Raw genomic sequence first — 19,886 nt, forward strand, 5'->3', positions numbered from 1 at the left:
TCCCCTCACCCTCGGCATCCCCCAAAAACAGCCACTGTTCCCTTAGGGACCCCTGACACGCAGCCTCCATCGTCTCGGGGACCCCCAGCACCCCCCGCCACCCTGATCCTTCCATCATCTCCTGGTGACAAACCAGAGCGGGGTTGGGACAGAGAGGGGACTGTCACATGCCACCACCCCAGCCGGGTTTGCAGTTTTGGGGGCATCAAGGCGCTGCTGGCAGCCCTCAAAGCCAAAAAGTGCTTTTCCTTACCAGAAATGGGAAATGTGTGTGATGGAAGCCCAGTACCACATCTAACCCTGCCCTCTGGCAGCTCAAAACCATTCCCCCTCGTCCTGGCACTCCATGCCCTCTTCCAAAATCCCTCTCCAGCCCTCTTGGAGCCCCTTTAGGCACTGAAAGGGGCTCTAAAGTGGCCCTGGAGCCTTCTCCACATGAACGCCCCTTGCTCTTCCAGCCTGTCTCCATAGGAAACATCAGGACAGCTCCACGTCTCAGGTCTCAGAGCCATCCTTCCTTGCTCAAGCCATTCAAACTCCTGGGAAATGAGGCTGCTGCCCACCCAGCTGCTTCCCAGCACCCTGCAGGCACCGTGGTGGGCTCTTGCCATGGCTCAGTACCAACAGCTCCAGCAGCTCTGCTCATCTCCTGCCAGGAGCCCACCACGGCACAGAGCGAATCCCCCAGGCGACTTCAGGCTTCCCTCGCTGCCACGCCAAGATGCTATTTTAGCTAACCCCGTAAAAGCCCAATCCTTTCAGCTCCTACCTGCCTTCCCACATTCCATTCGGGTTAAAACAGTGGCTCTCGGAGCCCCCCCTCCCCCAGGTAGGACCCCCCAACCCCACCTCCCCCTGAGCCGCCCCGGCGTTTCAGCCTCGCCCACACCCAGCACCATTCACGGCTGCCCTGGGGCTCCAAACCGGTGTTCGTAGGACACCGGTAGGGCGAAGGAAAAGGAGAAAAAACGGCATTAACACGTTCACTGGCACCGGGAAAGAGAGCCAGGAATGTAAACGCAGCCCAGAGCTAGTCCGAAAATGGTAACAGCTGGAAAGAAGGGCTGGAAAGTTTGCTCGTCGGGATTTGAGATCCTAGCCAGGCTCCCAGCATCCAGCTCAGCCAAAATACCCTGCCCTCAGCTGCTCTGCCGCATTTACAGTCCTAGATTGAAACTTCCTAATTTTTAAAATTGATTTTATTTTAATTCCCTTTTAAGGTTCCAAAATCTAGAAGCTCCTTAGGGAAGAGCACAGCAAAACCCAGGGAAACACACGCACGTGGCACCTCTCACTACAGGGGCTTCGGCAGCTGGGATTAACACATAAAAAACACCCCCAAAATCTGGGAGGGAACCAGTTGTCACTGGCATTGCAGGGGCAAAACCAGACCCAGGGAAAAGAAGTTCCCAAATGCCTCGTCAGCAATTTTCCTCGCCGCGCTCCTCTCCGTACGCACGCTCCGAATTTCCCTGACGCTGCAGAATTAAACTGCTGCAATTATGAGCAGAATCCACGGGAGGTCATGGCAGGACCACTCCGAGCGCAGCCAAACCAGGGTGCTCCGAGAGGATTCCCCCCCAAAACCCTTGGAAATGCCCTGCCGGCTTCACCCCTGCGATCTGAATGCTTTGGGAATGTGATGTGGTGCTGCGGTATTTCACACACAGAGCTGAGCTGCCCTCGAGGGATGCATCCCCAAGGGATGCTGCTGGTTTGCTAGGGCACCCACAAAAATCTGGGGCCAATCCCTCAGTGCCCTAGTGGGGGTTTTTGCTGCTCAGACCCCTCCCCAATTACAGTGGATGGTATAAAAGGGACTGACCCGGTTTAAAAAAAATTAATAATACATTAAAGTGCAATGTATTAACATCTATTAATGGTGTCCTGCCCCTGAAGGGTTCAAGGCCAAGGTTGGTGGACACCATCCACTAGACCAGGCTGCTCCAAGTCCCATCCAACCGGGCCTTGAAGACCTCCAGGGACGAGAAACAGGACAAATGATGGGTTTGGGGCAGTTTTGCACGTGGGAGACCTGTGGGAAAATCAGCCTTCTCTGCGTGTGACATTTTGTGATTTAACTCTCAGCTGCTGGTTCTGGGTTTGACCCTTCCCTGCCCTCTGGGCATGACTCCCACGAGGCGAGTTTGCTCCAAAGGGAAGGGAAAATCCTCCCCACCCCCTGAATCACAGTCCAAATCACCTTGATTTAGAAGAACCAAAATCTTTATTGATCTCACTGTAACAGCAACCACTGGCGAGAGCTTTTCTCCTCCCAAACACCTGCTTGAAGAGACGGTAAAAAACGACAGAAATCCCAAATGGATCCCCTGACTAGCAGAGGAACGCCCCGGCGAGGCCAGGCACTCCCTCCCTGCTCAGCCCCAAGCCTGCTTACAAAAGAGAACCGGGAGAAAGTTGCTGGGATGGGGAACGGAGACACAACGAGGTTGGGAAAGGGGGCATTTGGAGAAAAAAAAATAAACGATGAAAACAACAAAAAGGTTTCCCTCCAGCTCCTGTCCATTAAGTCACGTTGTCCTTGGATATGGAGTAATTATTTTTGGCTAGCAGAGCAGGTTTCCCAAAACAAGCAGCTGTGCTGAGGGCGCCAGGTCCCTGCATCCACAGTGGCCGTCCCCGCTCCGCCAAGGATGTCCTCGCCCCCTGCCCCTCCCTCGATCCGAGGGCCTAACCGACCTCCTAGGATCTTGGCTTCAAGGAAAATATATCTATTTATATATAATATATATATTTGTGTGTGTCTTATCACCACCCACCCACACGCATATACATATTGCTACTCGCACTCACTCACTCGTGCGCCTACGGCGGCCGGGCTACCGCATTCACCTCACCTCCCACGCGAGGGAAAGGATGGGAAAGACAACCCATTCCCTGGGGTTGTGCTTTTGCTTCTTCCTCCCCCACCCCCAAAAAACATGGGGCAGCCCCCCCCCTCCTTGTGAGAAAAGCAGCTGGAAGATGGGAGCTCGCCACCAACGCCGCCCCGTGCCGAACACACCTAGAGAAATAAATTACGGGATGGAAAGTGCACAAAGCCTGTGGGATGTGCCCCCTTCCCCAGCACGGGTCCCCCGGGGCTGGGAACCGAGGTGGGGGGTGACCCCGGCGAGGGAGGAAGGATGGATGGAGCAGGCACTCAGGTGGGGGCTGATAAAATGGCACTTGAGAAGGTTGTGGAGCTGGTGATGGCTCCCAACAGGCAGTTTAAAAAAATTCAGAACTGGGGGGCTGGTGGGATTGGGGGGGCACAGCCTGACACTGCGCGCGGCCTTGCCCAGAGCCGCTCGTCAGGAGTCACACGGAGAGAGGGGGAGAAAATAAATCCCATGGTGGCCACGCCATGGCAGGCTGGCAAAGGGGAGGTTAACGTGGAAATGCTTTATCCACGACACAGCATGATCCGGCTGGGAGAAATCCCATCCTGAAAACTGAGCAGAGGATGGCATTGATGGCAGCACCCTGCGAGGAGAGCACCCCATCCCTGCGGTGTCTGGCGAGCCCACACAGCCCCCAGGGACACCCAGTGATTCCTGAGACATCCAACGGTGCCAGAGGGATCTCCCCCCTGTAGGATTCACATTTTAAACGGCTGGGGGGTAAAAAAAAAAATACCAAAAACCCGAGCACTACAAAGCACTTTTCCCAGAGGCACTCGGCCCCAGCCCAGAAAAAGTCATTGGGGGTAAAGTGCCCCTATTTAGTACCAAACATAAAAGCAAGGGGGCTTTTATAATATATGGCTACATTGCTGTGAGTCCTGGCTGGTGGGTGGGGGGACACAGCCCCCGGCTGGAGGGCCAAGATGGAAGAAATCCGGGTAGGAGAGATGTGGACACGCTGGCTGATTCCATCAGGGACTACATGGGACCCCTGGAGCACTGAAGGGAACGGGCTCCCAATGCTGTCCTTTGCTGAATGCCAACACATCCCAGGGAAACTCAAAAAATACCCTCCCCAGGCTGCAAGCAGCTGCATGATTTTAGGAGTGATGTTTCCCCCTCCTCCTTTGCAAGACTGCCTAAATTTTCCAGGAGAAGGGGGCAAAGCGGGTGACACAGCTCCCGAACACACCAAGCTGCTGGCAATGGGAGGTTTGGGTAACAAGAGGGGAATTTTGGGGGTGGGGGGTTGGGGGGCACGAAGCATCAGAAGAGGCAACGGGATGTTTTAAAAAGAAGCCTGGTGGGGATCAGGCTGTTAGCCGGGTGGAAGAGGAGGAATAGGGCCGGATCCAGAAGGGATGCTCCGTCCGGCACATGCTGGGACCAGTCACCCGCAGAGGGAGAGAAGACAGAGCTGCACTCCCCCCAAAAAAGAGGGGGAGGAGGAGGAGGGCGGGGAGGGGACGCCGGTGGGGACCGGTGCCACCTCCGCCTCGCCGGGACGGATCCTGCTAAGCCGAATGGGGGGTGCACAGGTCTGGGGAGTCGCTGCCTCTCCGTGGTTCCTGCTCAGATATCCATCTCGAACTGAGCATCGTCCCCTGGCGAGAGGCAAGGAGAGCAGCGTTAGGGGCGTCATCCTCCACCCCAAACCCCTCCTGTCCCGCCCCGGGCGTCCCTTACCCATGGATGGTTTGCCCTCCTGGTGGTTCAAGCTGTTGGCGTCCGCTTTGGGCTCCTCGCCGGCCTCGCCGGGGCTGGTGACGCCGGGAATATTGGGGAGGTGACAAGGCGGGGTCTTGGCCATGGGGGAGTTGCGGCGGTCCAGCAGGAACTTGCGGTCGTAGATGATCCGGGTGCCTGGGGGGGAGGACGAGAGGAGAGTGGGGGAATCCGGTTCGGCAGCGCTTGTTTGCCGAAGGAGTTTCCCAGCGGGACGGGCGCCCGGGCCAAGGTTCTCCGCCAAAGATCGGCGGGGAGGGCTGGGGGGTGCGCTGTGCCGCCGCTCTGCCCGCTCTTATCTGGGCGCGACAGGCGATAATTCGGCGCTGGCCAAACAGCCCGGCGGCAGCTGGGTCCCGGCTGCCCCGGCACAGAGACCTGGCAAACTCACGGCAGGGGTGGGAACGCGTCCCGGGGATGCCGATGGAAGCGGCACCCCGAAGTACCACGTGTCCCTGTCCCCTGCACAGGGACGAGGCGTGTCACGACCCCGCGGAGCCGGGGCGGGGTAGGGCCGAGGCACCGAGCCCCCGGTGGCCGCGTCCCACCGGGAGCTTCCTGCCAAGCCGTCCGGGGATCCAGCTGCCGCCCCGCCGGGACCCTCCGCGCCCCCGGAAAAATAATAAACCCCATCTCCACGCGTGTGCGGCGAGGAGAACGGGCCAGATCAGCGCCATACAGAGGGGATACAGCCTCGGCAGGCACGCTACGCCCGCGACACGCGGCGCTCGGGGTGGCGGGCTGGCCCGGGCGCGCTCCCCCGGAGGCCCCGGCGGGCGCGGCGCTTTTACCTCCCGGCGTGGTGGAGAAGAGCGTCCCGCCGGGGGTGGTGCAGTAGTCGGCGGGGAGCTGCGCGGCGTCGCTGAGGGTGACGGTGCGGGTGGGGATGGCCCGGCTCTGGCTGGGCTGGCGGCCGCCTGCGGACGACATGGCCCCCGCTCGGCGCCGCGCTTTGTCCCCGCCGAGCGGCGCGGGCGGAGCGGCCCCGCCCCGGCCCCGCCCCGCCCCGGCCCCGCCGCCAGGGGGCAGGCGCGGCACTACGCCGCCCTGCCCGCGCCTCCCACGTGGTCTAGCGGTTAGGATTCCTGGTTTTCACCCAGGCGGCCCGGGTTCGACTCCCGGCGTGGGAAGACCGACTTTTTCTTGCGCTTTTTGTTTGTTTGTTTCTTTTTTTGTTGTTTTTGTTTTGTTTTTTTTTTGAGGTGGAGAAGGGAGGAATGGGGGTGGTGGTGATGTTGTCCTGCCGTTCCGTCCTGTCCAGGATTCCTTCTGCCAAAATGTTTCGGCTAGACAGGGCTGAATGAAGTCAGTGGGAAATGGAATGCATCTACATATCCCAAACGGGGAAAGGGGTCAATAATCCCCATATCCCATACCAGGGAATATCATTCGTCTCCATATCGCAAACCAGGAAAAGGGCGTGAATCCCTGTATCCCAAATAAGGAAAAGGGCTGCATCCCCTTATGCCAAGCCAGGAAAGGGCATGCATCCCTATATCCCAAACCAGGGAATAGGATTCATCCCCATATCCCAAACCAGGAAAAACAGCATATCCAACACCAGGGATGGGGATGCATGCAAATAGATCAGGAAAAGGGATGCATCCCCATTTCCCAAACCCAGAAAGGAGACGAATCCCCATACCCGGTAACAGGAAAGGGGATACATCCCCGTATCCCAAGCCAGGAATCTACATCTACATCCCCCAAAAGCACCATCCTGAAAAGCTGGGAATCTCACCCCTGAGGGCCATGCCAGCCCCAGCACAGCCTCCCTCCCTCCCCTGGGAACACTGATCCCGCCGGTTATTTTTAGCATCCCTCTCCCAGAGACCAGAGTGGCTGGTTTCTCCCTCCAGCCCTGGATCCCCCGGTCCGAAGCGCGTTCCCGGCGGGACCGGCCGCCCGCATGCACAAGAGGATGGGCGAGGCGGTGGCCCGGGTGGCCAGGAAGGTGAACGACACGGTGGAGAACAAAGCGGATTCCCTGGGTAAGCCCGGCGCTCCGTCCCGGCTCCCGCTCGGGGCCCGGACAAGGATCGGGTATCCGGGAGCAGGGCTCTATTTTTCACTGCCACAGTCTAAAAAAAGCTGTTGGCGTTCCCTCCCCGCAGCTCCGGAGAAGAGAAAGGCTCCCCCAAAGGGCCCTCAGTCCCGCAAAGCCAGAGCAGGTTCACAGTATCCCATGGGATGTGTCCCTCCTTGTGAGCTGTGGCAGGAGCAGGTTATTCCTCGTGTTGGCTTGTCAGATCTGTGTTTTCCTGCAATTTCCCCATTTACAGCTAATACCCAAGAGTTCATCAAAGGAGAGAGATGAAAGCCACTCGTTTTTATTCCCACCGGATTCCCGGCCCTGGGATATAAACCAGTTTATGCCGGGAGCTGGAGCTTCGTGGCTTGGGCTCTCCACATCCTCCTGAGAGAAAGGTGGGAGGATGGAGCTTGCTCCATCAGCCCCCGCAGTGCCTTTGAGGAGGGGGCAGACAGAGCCCATCCTGGGGCTGGGATATAGGGTTTCCATCCCCAGCATCTCCTGGGAGGGGAAACAGAAACAACTCAGGACAAAACAAAGCCACGAGGCGAGAAGCACAGTCAAATCTTTTTCCCTTCCCCACCACTCGCCATGGGACAGCCAGCCACGATCGTGAGAAATCCAGCCAGGAGCATGCCCAGGGATACCCCTGCTCCATCCCAGTCAGAGGAATAAGCATCCCTGCGCTGCTCAGGGAATTAGGGACAAGGGGAGCAGGATGACAGAAGTTATCAGACCCTTGCCTGGGTCTCTCTGTGCGCAGATCTGGCCAACTGCAAACTGATGACCTTCCCCGTTGGAATCTACAAAGCCATGAGGAGCGTCACCGAGGGCATCCATCGCATCTCCCTGGCCAACAACGAGCTCAAGTCCATCACCGGCCGATTCGTCACCACCTTCAGCCAGCTGACAGGTAAGGGACAGCCACTTCCAATCCTCTGGGACACTCCAGGAGCCCCCAGGCTGCTGCAGAGGGGGCAAAGCACCCAAGAGTCTCCTCTGAGCTCACACCTCATTGCGAGCGTTAGTTCAGACCCCCAAAAATCCATTTTTCCGTATACCTTCTGCCCCCTGAAGGCCGAGGGCGCTGGTTCTGCACTCACCCAGCCTTCCAAAGTGGTATCAGGCTGCTGCGGGGTCACTCATCACCCTCCAGCTCCCTCCAAGGATGGGGCTGAGGATGGACGAGGACAGGAAATGCAGCTTGGGGATAACAACGGGGCATGGCAGAGACGGGGCAATCCAGGCTATGCTGACTAATTAGTCCTCATCATGAGAAATCGGTGAGTTAATCACCGCAGGAGATGGGAGCGATCGTCGGCACCACAGGGACACCTCCCTGCGGAGCCCAGAGAGTGCAGCCCGAGGCTAATCCGCTAAAAAAGGGCCATGCAAGCATCCAGAGCATCCAGTACCACGGTATTGAACCCTGAGGACGGCGCTGGGGATGCTCTGGCAGCTTCTAAAAATCAATTTTGTTCCTCCATCGTACCCCACAAATGCCACCGTGGTGTGTGCCTGGGGAGGCTTCCCTTGTTCTGGAGCCGGAGCATCATCTGTGAGAACACCCCTAGGCTGGGGAAAGGAAACACGTCGAGCATAGGAAATCAATTTTCATTTTCTAGACAGCACAACAAGCCCTGAAGGGGAAAAAATGACCTTGTTTCCCAGCAAGGGCTTTGCTCCACCAGTGAACCGATCACTCCGGTGATGAAATGCGCTGGGTCTCAGCAGGAACAGATGCCCCAGGGCTGGGGACAGCCTGAATAAGGCAGGACCTATAAATACCTGGTATTAGCAGGGGCAGGGCTGCTTGTGTGGGTATTTATAGTGCAGAAAGCCCTGTGTCACTGGAGAAGGGCGCTGGGACAGCGGGATTTGGGTTCTGTCCCCAGAAGTGTGGCCCCACAGGAGCTCATTTCTGGGGCAGGAAGGCAGGATGGACGGGCAAACTGTGAAAAATAGATATTTTTCACATCTAAAGACTTTTCATCCACCATTCCTTTATTCCTCAGAAGGGCTTCAGGCACATGAATATAGAGAGCTAGCATTAAGCCATGACAAATGTCCATTGGGGAGGAAATTTCACTGACTTGATGAGGAACTATTCCTTATTTTTTTACAGATCCTGCTTGCAAAAGGCTGCTCAATTTCATTAGGAAAGCCTGAGGAAGCCAACAAAAACATCACTCCTAAATGTGGTATTCCCAGCAGGCAAATCTAGAACGGCAACCACGGAAAATAGCAAAAAAAGAAAAAAAAAAAGCTCAATTTATGGAGCTGAAATCCCACTGATGGCTGTAAATCAAGCCGTGCATTAATTATTTTTTTCCCATCTTTTCCCCTTCATCTCACAACCTCTTTTCTTTCTTCCCAGAGCTCAACCTGGCAGGGAATTACCTGCACCGCCTGCCTGAGGAAATCACCTCCCTGCTGCACCTCCGGGCCATCGACCTCTCCCGCAACAGATTCCGGCGTTTCCCAGAGCCCCTGGCCACCATCCCCGCCCTGGAGACCATCGACCTGGAAGAGAACGAGATTGCAGGTGAGGAGGAGCTTCTTCCCACTGGAAGAAAGGTGATTTAGCATCACCCCTTGGGGTGATGCTGAATAATCAGAGAATAGTCATGCTTAGCCATTTGGCCTTCCCGGTGTTTTCATCGCTTCCAAGGGAAAAGTCTGGCACTTCCAGCTGGGCTGACCCAGAATCCACAGATTTTGTTAAAAAAAATAGAGTTAATTGCAGAGCCAAGTCCCCCACTCCTTCTTACTGCCAAGCTAAGCAAGGACATGAGCCCACCTGAACATTTCCCAGAGCAAACAGGAGCTGTTTAACACTACAAAATCCCCTAAAAATTGAATTAAATGAATGATAAGAGGCGCTCATCCCTCAGCCTTGCAACGGCAGGAAAATCTTTTCATGTGCAAAAAGCTGAAGGCTTTGGAGTCTCCAAAAGCTGGGCAAAAGGGGCAGCTGTTGTACACAGATAAAAAGGGATTTATTTAGGAGGCAGCTTTCAAAGAGCCCGGGCTGGAGCATCCCACAGCCCCCACAGGCCCCCAGGGAGGCGAATTTCGGAGTTCACTCAATTTTGTTGTTTTATCTGGGATGGCTTCAGCTGCTGCTGGGAAAGCTGCTCCCTGCAACACGAGGTTTATTGACAGCCTCACATCAGCTGCTCCCCGGCTGTGCCTCGTAGAAACACTGGAATTAAAAACTGCTTCCTCAGGAGCCAGAGAAAGACACATTTTTTCTTCACTCTCTTTTTCTCTCTCACCTCCCGGAGAGAGCTGTCTCACTTTTAGTTCCTTCCATCACTTTTTGAGTTTAATTGGCTGATTTCAATCCGACCTGGTCTCCAAACAGCATTTTCCCTGCTTGTTTTGTGCAAGCAGGATGCTGGAAGGAGGGAACACAGCTTTTTGGTGCCTAAAAAGCAGGGAGGAAAGGTTGCATCCAGGGTTGCACCCAGCTGGATTGATGCTGGGTTGGGAGGAGAACCGGGCTGCCAGGTTTGCTCACCTCCCACCAGGCTCCCCTCGGCTGGGAGGTGTCCTCCAGGTGTTGGGGAAAACAAAAGCAGAGGGAAATTTAACAATTTCAAGCCAAAATGTTGTAGGGATACGTCCTAGTGGTGCACACGACGCTGTCTGGCTGCAGAAATGGGTGATGGGAGCTTATTTTACACAATTTCTGGAAAGGGAAGAGGTAGAAACCAGAAAGCCAGGGGGGTTTCAGCCCATTTTTTTCCAAGGAAACAAAAAGCTGGGAAATCACACTGCTCCTACCAGTGCTTCCCAAACAGGTCCCAGGCTCCCCTGCACCTGAGCTTGTGTTTGTAAGGTTGCAGATCCCCTGGTTTGTGGTGCTGTGCCTATGTTGGTTCTGCCTGTCCTCCTCTGCCATCCCAGGGATGCTGGAGAGGCTCCTGCCAGGGCTGCAAACACGATTTAAAAGCTCCTGCTGAAAGGGCTGAGTGACCTCCTAAGATACATTGACATATTGAGCTGGAGGTGGTTGGTAGGTAATGTTTTCCATAGGGAAACAGGAGTGAAAAGAGATTAATTAATGCCTGCCTGGAGGCTGTGGGCTCTGTGAAAGGAGACATTTAGTGCCACAAGCCACCCTTTTCATCTAAATAAGCTCTTCACCCTGGCCTGTAATTATGTGTATATTACTGTCAGTGCTTTTAACTCTTTCCCTGATAATTAGAGTTATATCAAATCAGCATTTTAAGCTCCACAAATCCATGGGGATGTTTTGGTGCCTGGAGCTTCAGCTTCTCTTTCCCTTATTCCTTGATTAATGGTTTAATAGGGATGATGTTGAGACTGCTGCCAAGGCTGGGGAGGTCACTGCTGGGGGCAACTGTGGTTAATTTTGTCCTCCTGAGAATGTGGAGATGGGATAAAGGGGGATGGTTTCAAACCCAAAGCAGGGTTAGATGGGATATTGGGAAGAAATTCTTCCCTTTGAGGGCGATGAGACACTGACACAGAGACGCTGTGGGTTCCTGCACGTGTCCAAGGCCAGGTTGGAGGGGGCTTACAGCAACCTGGGATAGTGGAAGGAGTCCCTGCCTCCATCCAGGGATGAGCATTAAGGTCCCTCCCAACCCAGAGCATCCCACTTACTGTCACATTCTGCTTTAATCATGTAAAAGCCTTTTCCCTCCCTGTTTTTGCTTGGCTGGTGGAGCCAGCATGAATAATTCAGGCTCAAATGCAAGTGTCTCATCCATGGGGAAGGCAACAAGTGATGCTCTGGGTGGTTTTTAGAGGAATTTGTGGCTCTCAGGGCACAACCCTACAGGCTGCATTGTGTGCCCTGCCTGTCCCTTCATGCCAGAGGTGAGTCACAGCTCCTTACCTGGAACTCAGGTGCAGAGCTGACCTGGGAAAGTCTTGGTCCCCCAAACACTTTACTAAACTCCCTAATTTAAGCAAAATGGGTGAAAGCACTTTAAACTTTATCATGCTGCCTAAGAGGATGATTAAACTTCTTGTTCTTCACTTCAGCAGACGATGATTAAATAGGAAGATCTATGAAAAAAAAATAAATATTACTTTTGTGCTTCGAGGGAAAAAAAAAACCAACAAAAGCCGAGCAAAATGGTACAGGGGAATAGCAATGAACAAATCCACCATGAAGAAGAGTTATTAAAAAAATTCATGTGAAGCTCTGCCTGATGAGATGTGCACTCCTAGGGAATTTGTGTATGGAAAATAGCACTGTTTTCTGGAGGCAAAAGAGGGGAAAAAAACAAAGGCATTGAAGTGTTTGAGTCTTTTTCTAGCATAAAATAAGTTTCATGGTTTTAAAATCACATAATCATCTACCAGACACAATTACAACACTGCAGTTCTGCTCCAGGAGCTGGGATATAAAAGGCTCTTGTGATTTTGGCGTCCAAATGAAAAAGGAATTGGTTTAGGTAAATCAGACAGGTGGGCTTTGCAAGCCCAAAATATTGTGAATTGCAGCAAAACCTATCACCTTTTAATGAGCTTAATGGGTTAGGTTTTCATATCAGTCTCCTCCTTCAGCTCTCAGTGAATTCACATTGGGACCATCCAGCTGAGCTGCACCCTTTTTTTTTAATACAAAGTTTGTTAATGCAATATTTTCTAAAGGACAGCACCCAAATCCATGGAAATTGCAAAATAGAAGGGTGCCTGTTGATGGCTGAGAGCCATTTTGCAGCCTGTCCAACAAGGGCAAAGACCACGTGCTCTCCTGTCAGCTTGGAGAGGGCTCCTGGGCATTGCAACACCAGGGATAAAATCAGGGAATAAGTCCTTGAATCCCAATTTAGTGTCCCAGCAGGACTGGGAGAACTGAAGGGCAGTGCCCACGTTGGATATCTTGGTGTCTGCACCTTGCTGACACATTCCATAGAATCACAGGATCATTTAGGTTGGAAAAGACCTCAAAAACCATCAAGTCCAACCGATAACCATTTGCCTGAGCAGATGGATAAATTAATATTTCACCGCCTTCCTGCTTTGATCAAAGCAGATCATCAAGAAGAGCTTTCATCCCTTCCACCCCTCCAGGACAGATTCTCACCTCCATGCTCTCTTTCCAGAGGTGCCCATGGATAAATTGGCCTCCATGGCGTTGCTGCGGAGCCTCAACCTGCGGGCGAACCCCGTCGGCCCCGAGGTGCGGCTGCTGGTCCGGCCCCTCGTTCCCTTCGACCTGCTGCTGTCTCCAGAGGAGCCCATCCCTAAAGCCTGACAGGATCCCAGGGTGCCCAAGCTGTCCCAAGAGTGGTCCCACGAGAGTGGTTTGGCTTAGGTCAGTCCCTGCTATGCCCCTGTTTCTGTCCCAAACCCGAGCGAGTGCCTCGTTTTTCCTAAATTAAAAGCAAGCAGCGGGGCTCCCCCGTGAAGGGATGGCTCTGCCAAGTCCCAAGCCAGGATATCTCCTGCTTATGTGTTTTTGGGGATGCAGAGGAGCTGCAAGAGGAGCTGGGGGGAGATCTGGATGTTCACCCTCCCAGCTGGGTGCTGGTGGGGAGCAGCTGAGATAGTGGAGGGCATCCCTGTGGCTGTAAGGGTTCTCCCTGGAATTGCTGACGTGGTGGTGTGCCAAGTGCCTGATTAAATGCTTTCCTGTTTCATCAGGGGGTTTGTATCTGATTAAATTCGAATTACCAGTCCTGTCCTTAAAGAAGCCCCTTCTCACAGCTGCTCACTGCAGCCTCCAGCTGGATCCTCACAGACCCAAGCAGTATTTCCCTGGAAAAATCCTTGTTTTCCAAGGAATTCTTGTTCCCTTCTGTTTTTTCACCGTGGAAACCAGTGCCACCCAATGCCAGTGGGTCCCCACAGGCTGCTCACCCTGTGGGTGTCCCCAGAAGTGTGCATCCACCTCTTGGGTGCTGTAGTTCCTCGAGCTGTGCTGATTCCCTTCCCAGGAAGAAATATCCTGGAGAAAGTGGCTTCTCAGTGGCAGGGAGGCCACTTCCAAGCACATCCATGTCCCTTAGCAGCTGGCTGCCTGCAAAAAAAACCTCAAAAACTCCTGGGAGAAACCCCAGGTGTTATCTCAAAACGCCTTGTTTAAACATCTCCCTTGTTTGTTCCTTTGGGTATTTAACGGGCAAACACTTCCCAATGCTCCATGCGGGCTGGGGACCGCCAGGAATTGTAAATCCTGTAAACATTTAACTTCTAGGCTTGCCAAACTTTGGTAAAAGATTATGGTAAGAGATGCTGGGCGTGCTGGAGGAGCTGGGGTTAAGTGGAGGAGCCTGGAGCCAGGACCAGCATCCCTAAACATCGTGTTGCTTTTCCCTGCCTGTGGATTCATGGATGTGGGATCTCCCCACTCGTCTTGAAGCTCCTGGCATATTTTCCTCCCGGGATGGACAGGAGAGCTGTCGGGAACACCGGCCATCAGCTGCCAGCATCAGTGTGGGGACCTCGGCGGCAGCGAGGGGACAGAGAGCCGGACTCTCCCTAGGGACCGAACCTTCTCCCTTCCCTCTCCTTGCCCCGCGTGGGCTGCCCGCCCCCGCGCTGCCTCATCCGCGGGGGGCTGCGTGCGGGTCCCCCGGTATCCATGGCGATGGGAGGCTGTTTCCCCCCGCGCCCCCTCCCCTTCTCCGCTGCAGCCGGCGAGCAGCCGCAACCGGAGCGGCGGCACCGGAGCTCCGGAGCGGGCGGGAGGGACGGGGGCGAGCTGCGCCCTCTCCCCGGGCAGCCCATCGCCTCCGGCGGTAGCTCCTGCACGGCAGCGATGCAGCCCCCGGAGCCGGGTCGGGCCGGAGGAGGTGAGTGCCAAGAGCTGATTGATTTTATCACACCAAAAAGCTATCCACCCCTCATCCCGCTATTCCATCAGACCAGCCTTTCCCTGCGGTGGTTTCCCACAGCCAGGAAAGGAGGCGGGTGGTCCATCGCCCCCTGTCCGGTACCCCCCATCCCCCTGTCACCACGTCCGAGATGTCAGTGCTGAACTGAGGATGCCTGCATCCATCCATCCATCCATCCATCCATCCATCCATCCAGCACCAACCCGGGTGCTCAGCAGCCCCTTATTTTCCTTTCCCCATCTTCCACCTGGCTTCTAAAACCACCTCCAAATCCATAGGACACTAACCTCCTGCTCATGCTGCACTGCAGCCCCAAAAGATAAAGTCCAGTGAAGTTTTAGGCTTAATGTCACAGGTTTTGGGTAATCTCATCACAGTCTTTGTCATTATTCCTGCTTACAAAGCTGGTTCACGTATCTGATAGAATCTTGCCCCCGCCCCCGATCCCGCTACTCCCTTGCCTCTCCAAGAGGCTCCTTCTCCTGCGTGGGCTGCAAACCACCCCCAGCGCCTTTCTGAATCCCCACTGGAAATGTCTTGCCCAAATCCTGCGCCCAGGGCTGGGGAGTTAGGGGCTGGATAGGGCCGGAATCCTGAGGAAGACGGTGGTCCCTGTGGCTGGGAAAAGCATCTCGGCTGGCGAGCTGAGCACCAGGCACAGGGATGGGGGGATGCTCCAGCTGCCCATCACACAGCGGCTTTGCAGGGCTGTCCTACAGGCGCTTAATGCTAAAACGTGCCTTTCCTCGCCTCACCACTGCAGCCTGGATTCTCCCGGAGTCGGTCCCGTCACCGCTGCAGGCAGCTCCTGCCCACGCCCGGCATCCTCCCGCATCCCTGCCTGCGTGCGGCTGGGGAAGCCCGAGGGTGGGAGCTGCGGAGCCCCGTTCCATCCTAGTGACAAAATTCCACCCCCGCGCCTCCATCAGAAGCTCCCAGATAATGATCAGAAGGACAACTCTCGCTTTAGATGGGAGGGTGTCCTCTGCCCCAGCCCCTTTCCCTTGGTTATTGCAGCTTTGTTGGGGAGAAGATTTTGGGGAATATGGAATTGTAAACCTTGGAAGCAGAAGGAGAAGCAGCAGGGGCAGGGATGCTCCCAGGCCAGCCCGGACACAGCTCCCATAAGGCCAGAGCATTGGAGTGTCAGGATGTGGATTTGTCTTCCTTCCATCATCCCTAAAGAGATCAGGGTATCTTCTGGGCTGCTCACCAAAAAAAACAATGCAAATAATAATGATATCAAGTAATAACGATATCAAACAATAATTATATCAAATAATAATGATATCAGTGATATCAAACCATAACGGTGTAAAATAATAATTCAGCCAAGGTGCTGCAGAAGCTTGAGCTGTGTAACCCAAGGAGGAGGAGACTTGTTGGGCCACAAAGATGAGTCCAGCAGGACATGTCCCAGCCAGTCTGGGCACTGGAATAAATAAGAAAACCCACCTCTGGAGGCATTAGGAAATGAAGGGAATAATTGCTTTATTCTCTCCTGGCTTCATTTTCCTGCCTTGCCTTCCCCAGGCCCTTCCTACGGCACCTGGTGGCCCAACTCCAGCGCCAGCCACCTCCTGAGGGAGAACTACACCTTCCTGGCGTACTACCAGCATTCCTCCCCTGTGGCCCTCATGTTCATCCTGGCCTACACCTTCATCTTCCTCATGTGCATGATCGGCAACGTCCTGGTGTGCTTCGTCGTGGTGAAGAACCGCCAGATGCGCACGGTCACCAACATGTTCCTCCTCAACCTGGCCATCAGCGACCTGCTGGTGGGCATCTTCTGCATGCCCACCACCCTGGTGGACAACCTCATCACAGGTGAGCAGGGCAGAGGAAGGGGAGAGATGTGAGGAACGGAGAGAAAGCGCCCCCATGCATGAGTGGGAAACATCCTTTCTTTTATGTTTCGGGGTTTTTTTGAGGTTTTGGCCATTTGTGGTAAAATAAGTTTGACCCTAATGTTGCATTTGCATATTTGTTTGAAGTTCAGCCGTTTTTCACCAAGGAACGCTGAAAAAAAACCCTCCTGCATCCACCTTCTCCCATGCTGGCTCAGCTCTGCCTGTTGACCTTTCCAGAGATAAGGGAGTTGGGAGGGATCAGCTGCAGCAGCGGCCAGGCCATGGGACAGGGTTTGTATTTATTGATTATGGGGTGTGATCTATTTATTGCCTTGATATTGGGGTCACAAAACAAGATGTAAGTCCTTCTGATTAAGGATCCCAAAGCCGGTAGGAAAAATGACAGCCTCCACGTTCCTTGAGTTTCTAAGTGTAATGTGTGTCTTTTTTACCAATCTTGGGGTTCCTCTTCATGGATCCATGCTGCTAAAGGCTATCTCCACACAAGCCCCCTGTTAGGAGCACGGCTTGGCATCCCCCAGCAACAACACAGTGGGTGGGGACACCTGAAGGGAGCTGGGTGAGCCAGAGGCACCTACAGCCTCCATGGTGTCCCCTCACAGGTTGGCCCTTTGACAACACCATGTGCAAAATGAGCGGCCTGGTGCAGGGCATGTCCGTCTCCGCCTCCGTTTTCACGCTGGTCGCCATCGCTGTGGAGAGGTACGTCAGCATGGGAACGTGGGGATGTGGGGACCAGGCAATCTCCAGCAGGTCCAGGTGCCTTGTGCGGCTCCCATTGCGAGAAAACTCCTGGGAATGTCAGGAACTTGTCACAGCTCTCCAGGGAGACCACAAAGATGTCCATGGGGTATTCCAGCAAGGTGTCCTTCCCCATGCTGGGCTGAAAACACCAACCTATCTCTTCCACCAAAAGACACGCGTAAAGAGCTACCTACCACCCCCTCCATTCCCACCTCTGGGTCCTGGCCACCCTCCTTCCCCAGTGATGTCCCCACCAGGTGCCCAAAGCCACCACCATCTGTTCTCCCACAGGTTTCGCTGCATTGTCCACCCCTTCCGGCAGAAGCTGACGCTGAGGAAAGCCCTGCTGACCATCGCCATCATCTGGGTGCTGGCCCTGCTCATCATGTGCCCCGCTGCCGTCACCCTGACTGTCACCAGGGAGGAGCACCACTTCATGGTGGACACCTACAACAACTCCTACCCTCTCTACTCCTGTTGGGAGGCCTGGCCTGAGACGGAGATGAGGAGGATCTACACCATTGTCCTCTTCTCCCACATCTACGTGGCTCCCCTCGCCCTCATCGTCATCATGTACGCCCGCATCGCCTTCAAGCTCTTCAAGTCGGTGGCACCTGCCCACGGCGGAGAGGAGCCAGAGGGCAGAAGGATCTCCCGGAGGAAGGCCAAGGTCATCAACATGCTCATCATTGTTGCCCTCTTCTTCACCATCTCCTGGCTGCCCCTCTGGACACTGATGCTGCTGACGGACTACGGGCGGCTGAGCGAGGGCCAGCTCCGTCTGCTCGCCGTCTACATCTACCCATTCGCCCACTGGTTGGCCTTCTTCAACAGCAGCGCCAACCCCATCATCTACGGCTACTTCAATGAGAACTTCCGGCGGGGCTTCCAGGAGGTCTTCAGGGCCCCCCTCTGCTCGCTCCGCTGCCAGCGCAGGCCCTACGCCCCCCGGAGCCACGGCCGCGGGACCCTCTTCAGCACCCGCAACCGCATCTTCACCCAGGCGCGAAACAGCGACTCGCCGGCTGTGTCCGAGTCGGGGCCGCTGGCCCCGCGCCGCGCTGGAGTCCCAGCGTGGGACAGCTAAGGAGCCATGGTCACCAAACCACTCTGGACCAAAGGCTTGCAGGGTGGGGAGTGGGGATTTGCCCTGTCATGGCTATGAGACGTCAAAATAAAGGTGTGTCCTACTGATGCCTTGTGCATGGCTTGGCTCCTCCACTTCCCCTACAGCAGCATCCAGAGGTCCCCCAGCCAAGCTCCCTGGCACCACAGGCCCCTGGGCCCTGCCAGAACCCCCCTTACCCAGCCCCAGTCCAGGCATGGGGCCAGGGAATGCAGGGATTCAGGGAGAACGGGCCGTCCTGTGCTGTGCTTGGCCATGCCACCGAGAGGCATGCAGCACCATGCTGTGCCGTGCCAAGCCATGCCACGCCATGCCAAAACACATTGCCATGGCCATGCCAGGCTGGACCAAGCCATGCCACGCCATGCCAAACCACATTGCCATGGCCATGCCAGGCTGGACCAAGACGGATTGTGCTGGTCCATGCTACCCATGGTATGGCGGCCACAGGGAATGGACCCTTCCATGGCTATTCCATGGATGGGCGATACTGAGGCCATGCCATGCTGCTGTGGCCATGCTGGACCAAGCTGGGCTGGACCATGCCATCCCATGTTATTGTGTCCCTGCCAGAGCAAGCCACGCCACGCAGGACAATGTCACTCCTTGCATCTGTGGCCATTCTGGACCATATCCCACCATTCCACAGTGGCCATGCCACGCAGGACCAAGCCAGTCCAAGCCAGTCCATGCCACCCCATGCTGTTACACCTGTGCTGGGAAGAATTATGCCATGCCGGATTGTGCCATCCCACGCTTCTGTGGCCACTCCAGGCAGGACCATGCCATGCTAGACCACACCACCGCTTGCTACTGGGGCCATGTTGAGCTATGCTGGGCTAGGACCGTGCTGTGCCGGTCCATGCCGGCCCATGATGTTGTGGCCACGGCAAGCAGGACCCTTACATGTGGGAAGAACCATTCCCAGCTGAGAAGGGCCATTCCAAGCCAGGCAGGACCATTCCCAGCCATGAAGAACCATTCCAAGTCTTGCAGGGCCATTCCAAGCCGGGAAGAACCATTCCAAGCCAGGAAGAGCCATTCCAACCCAGGAAGAACCATTCCCAGCCGGGAAGAACCATTCCAAGCCGGGCTGAACCATTCCCAGCCGGATAGAACCATTCCCGGCCGGGTAAAACCATTCCAAGACGAATAGAACCATTCCAAGCTGGATAGAACCATTCCCAGCCGGGCCGGGCCATTCCCTGAGGCGCCGCGTGGCGCGGGGGGCGGGCCGGGCGCGCGCACGGCGCATGCGCAGTGTCCTCCGTGTCCCGGCGGCGGCGGCGGCGAGCGCGGGCGCGTGCGCGGCGATGTCGGGGTACGGCGTGGAGGAGCGCGCCGGGCCCCACAGCCCCGAGTACCGGCTCTTCTTCAGTGAGTGCTCCCCCCGCGCCCCTTCCCGCCCCTCCGCAACCCCCCAGCGCTCGCCTGAGCCCGCCCAGGTGGCAGCTGCCGGGGGGTCTCACTGCCGGCCCCCTCCCTTTGCCTTGCAGAGGATGCCGCCGGGCGCTACATCTCCCCGTTCCACGATATCCCCATCTACGCGGACGCCGGGAAGGTAAGAGAAGGTCCTGAAACACGCAGGGCATCGGGGACTCCTGAAACATCCGGGAGATCCGGGGTCCTGAAACGTCCAGGGGATCTGGGAACACACAG

General features: G+C 55.6%; 4 protein-coding genes and 1 non-coding gene across 5 annotated transcripts in view; 4 read left to right on the forward strand and 1 right to left on the reverse strand.

The window, feature by feature from the left end:
• Positions 1-2,208: 2,208 nt before the first annotated feature.
• On the reverse strand, positions 2,209-5,610 carry EIF4EBP2 (eukaryotic translation initiation factor 4E binding protein 2). The gene is made up of 3 exons (XM_015632647.2): positions 5,423-5,610; positions 4,593-4,769; positions 2,209-4,510 (listed from the first exon to the last, which is right to left on the reverse strand). The coding sequence occupies exons 1-3, from the start codon at positions 5,559-5,561 to the stop codon at positions 4,479-4,481; spliced, it is 348 nt and encodes a 115-aa protein (XP_015488133.1). The 5' UTR covers positions 5,562-5,610; the 3' UTR covers positions 2,209-4,478.
• A 79-nt stretch (positions 5,611-5,689) lies between these two features.
• TRNAE-UUC lies at positions 5,690-5,761 on the forward strand. Its single transcript has one exon. It is a non-coding gene; the product is annotated as a tRNA-Glu (tRNA).
• Positions 5,762-6,447: 686 nt separating this feature from the next.
• Positions 6,448-13,292, forward strand: LRRC20 (leucine rich repeat containing 20). The gene is made up of 4 exons (XM_015632646.2): positions 6,448-6,622; positions 7,427-7,576; positions 9,041-9,208; positions 12,753-13,292. The coding sequence occupies exons 1-4, from the start codon at positions 6,541-6,543 to the stop codon at positions 12,902-12,904; spliced, it is 552 nt and encodes a 183-aa protein (XP_015488132.1). The 5' UTR covers positions 6,448-6,540; the 3' UTR covers positions 12,905-13,292.
• A 260-nt stretch (positions 13,293-13,552) lies between these two features.
• Positions 13,553-18,295, forward strand: NPFFR1 (neuropeptide FF receptor 1). The gene is made up of 4 exons (XM_015632637.3): positions 13,553-14,444; positions 16,020-16,313; positions 16,960-17,059; positions 17,393-18,295. The coding sequence occupies exons 1-4, from the start codon at positions 14,234-14,236 to the stop codon at positions 18,186-18,188; spliced, it is 1,401 nt and encodes a 466-aa protein (XP_015488123.1). The 5' UTR covers positions 13,553-14,233; the 3' UTR covers positions 18,189-18,295.
• A 1,190-nt stretch (positions 18,296-19,485) lies between these two features.
• The window catches only part of PPA1 (inorganic pyrophosphatase 1), a 10,851-nt gene continuing 10,450 nt past the window's right edge, over positions 19,486-19,886 (forward strand). Inside the window, exons 1-2 of the mRNA XM_015632643.3 lie at positions 19,486-19,604; positions 19,724-19,788. Of these exons, the coding sequence (XP_015488129.1) occupies positions 19,541-19,604; positions 19,724-19,788 (129 nt within the window). The 5' untranslated portion in view covers positions 19,486-19,540. The remainder of the gene's footprint in view (positions 19,605-19,723; positions 19,789-19,886) is intronic.

This window comes from Parus major, chromosome 6 (assembly GCF_001522545.3).
Source record: "Parus major isolate Abel chromosome 6, Parus_major1.1, whole genome shotgun sequence".
In the NCBI taxonomy this organism is placed as follows: Eukaryota; Metazoa; Chordata; class Aves; order Passeriformes; family Paridae; genus Parus; species Parus major.

Bases quoted from the DNA above. Each gene is read 5' to 3' on its own strand.
- EIF4EBP2 (XM_015632647.2), bottom strand. From the start codon at position 5,561: ATGTCGTCCGCAGGCGGCCGCCAGCCCAGCCAGAGCCGGGCCATCCCC. The intron at 4,770-5,422 runs GTAAAAGCGCCG...CCTCCCCCCCAG, and splicing joins CTTCTCCACCACGCCGGGAG to GCACCCGGATCATCTACGAC. The intron at 4,511-4,592 runs GTAAGGGACGCC...GCCTCTCGCCAG, and splicing joins GGAGGGCAAACCATCCATGG to GGGACGATGCTCAGTTCGAG.
- NPFFR1 (XM_015632637.3), top strand. From the start codon at position 14,234: ATGGCGATGGGAGGCTGTTTCCCCCCGCGCCCCCTCCCCTTCTCCGCT. The intron at 14,445-16,019 runs GTGAGTGCCAAG...TGCCTTCCCCAG, and splicing joins GCCGGGTCGGGCCGGAGGAG to GCCCTTCCTACGGCACCTGG. The intron at 17,060-17,392 runs GTACGTCAGCAT...GTTCTCCCACAG, and splicing joins GTCGCCATCGCTGTGGAGAG to GTTTCGCTGCATTGTCCACC.
- LRRC20 (XM_015632646.2), top strand. From the start codon at position 6,541: ATGCACAAGAGGATGGGCGAGGCGGTGGCCCGGGTGGCCAGGAAGGTG. The intron at 6,623-7,426 runs GTAAGCCCGGCG...CTCTGTGCGCAG, and splicing joins GAACAAAGCGGATTCCCTGG to ATCTGGCCAACTGCAAACTG. The intron at 7,577-9,040 runs GTAAGGGACAGC...CTTTCTTCCCAG, and splicing joins CACCTTCAGCCAGCTGACAG to AGCTCAACCTGGCAGGGAAT.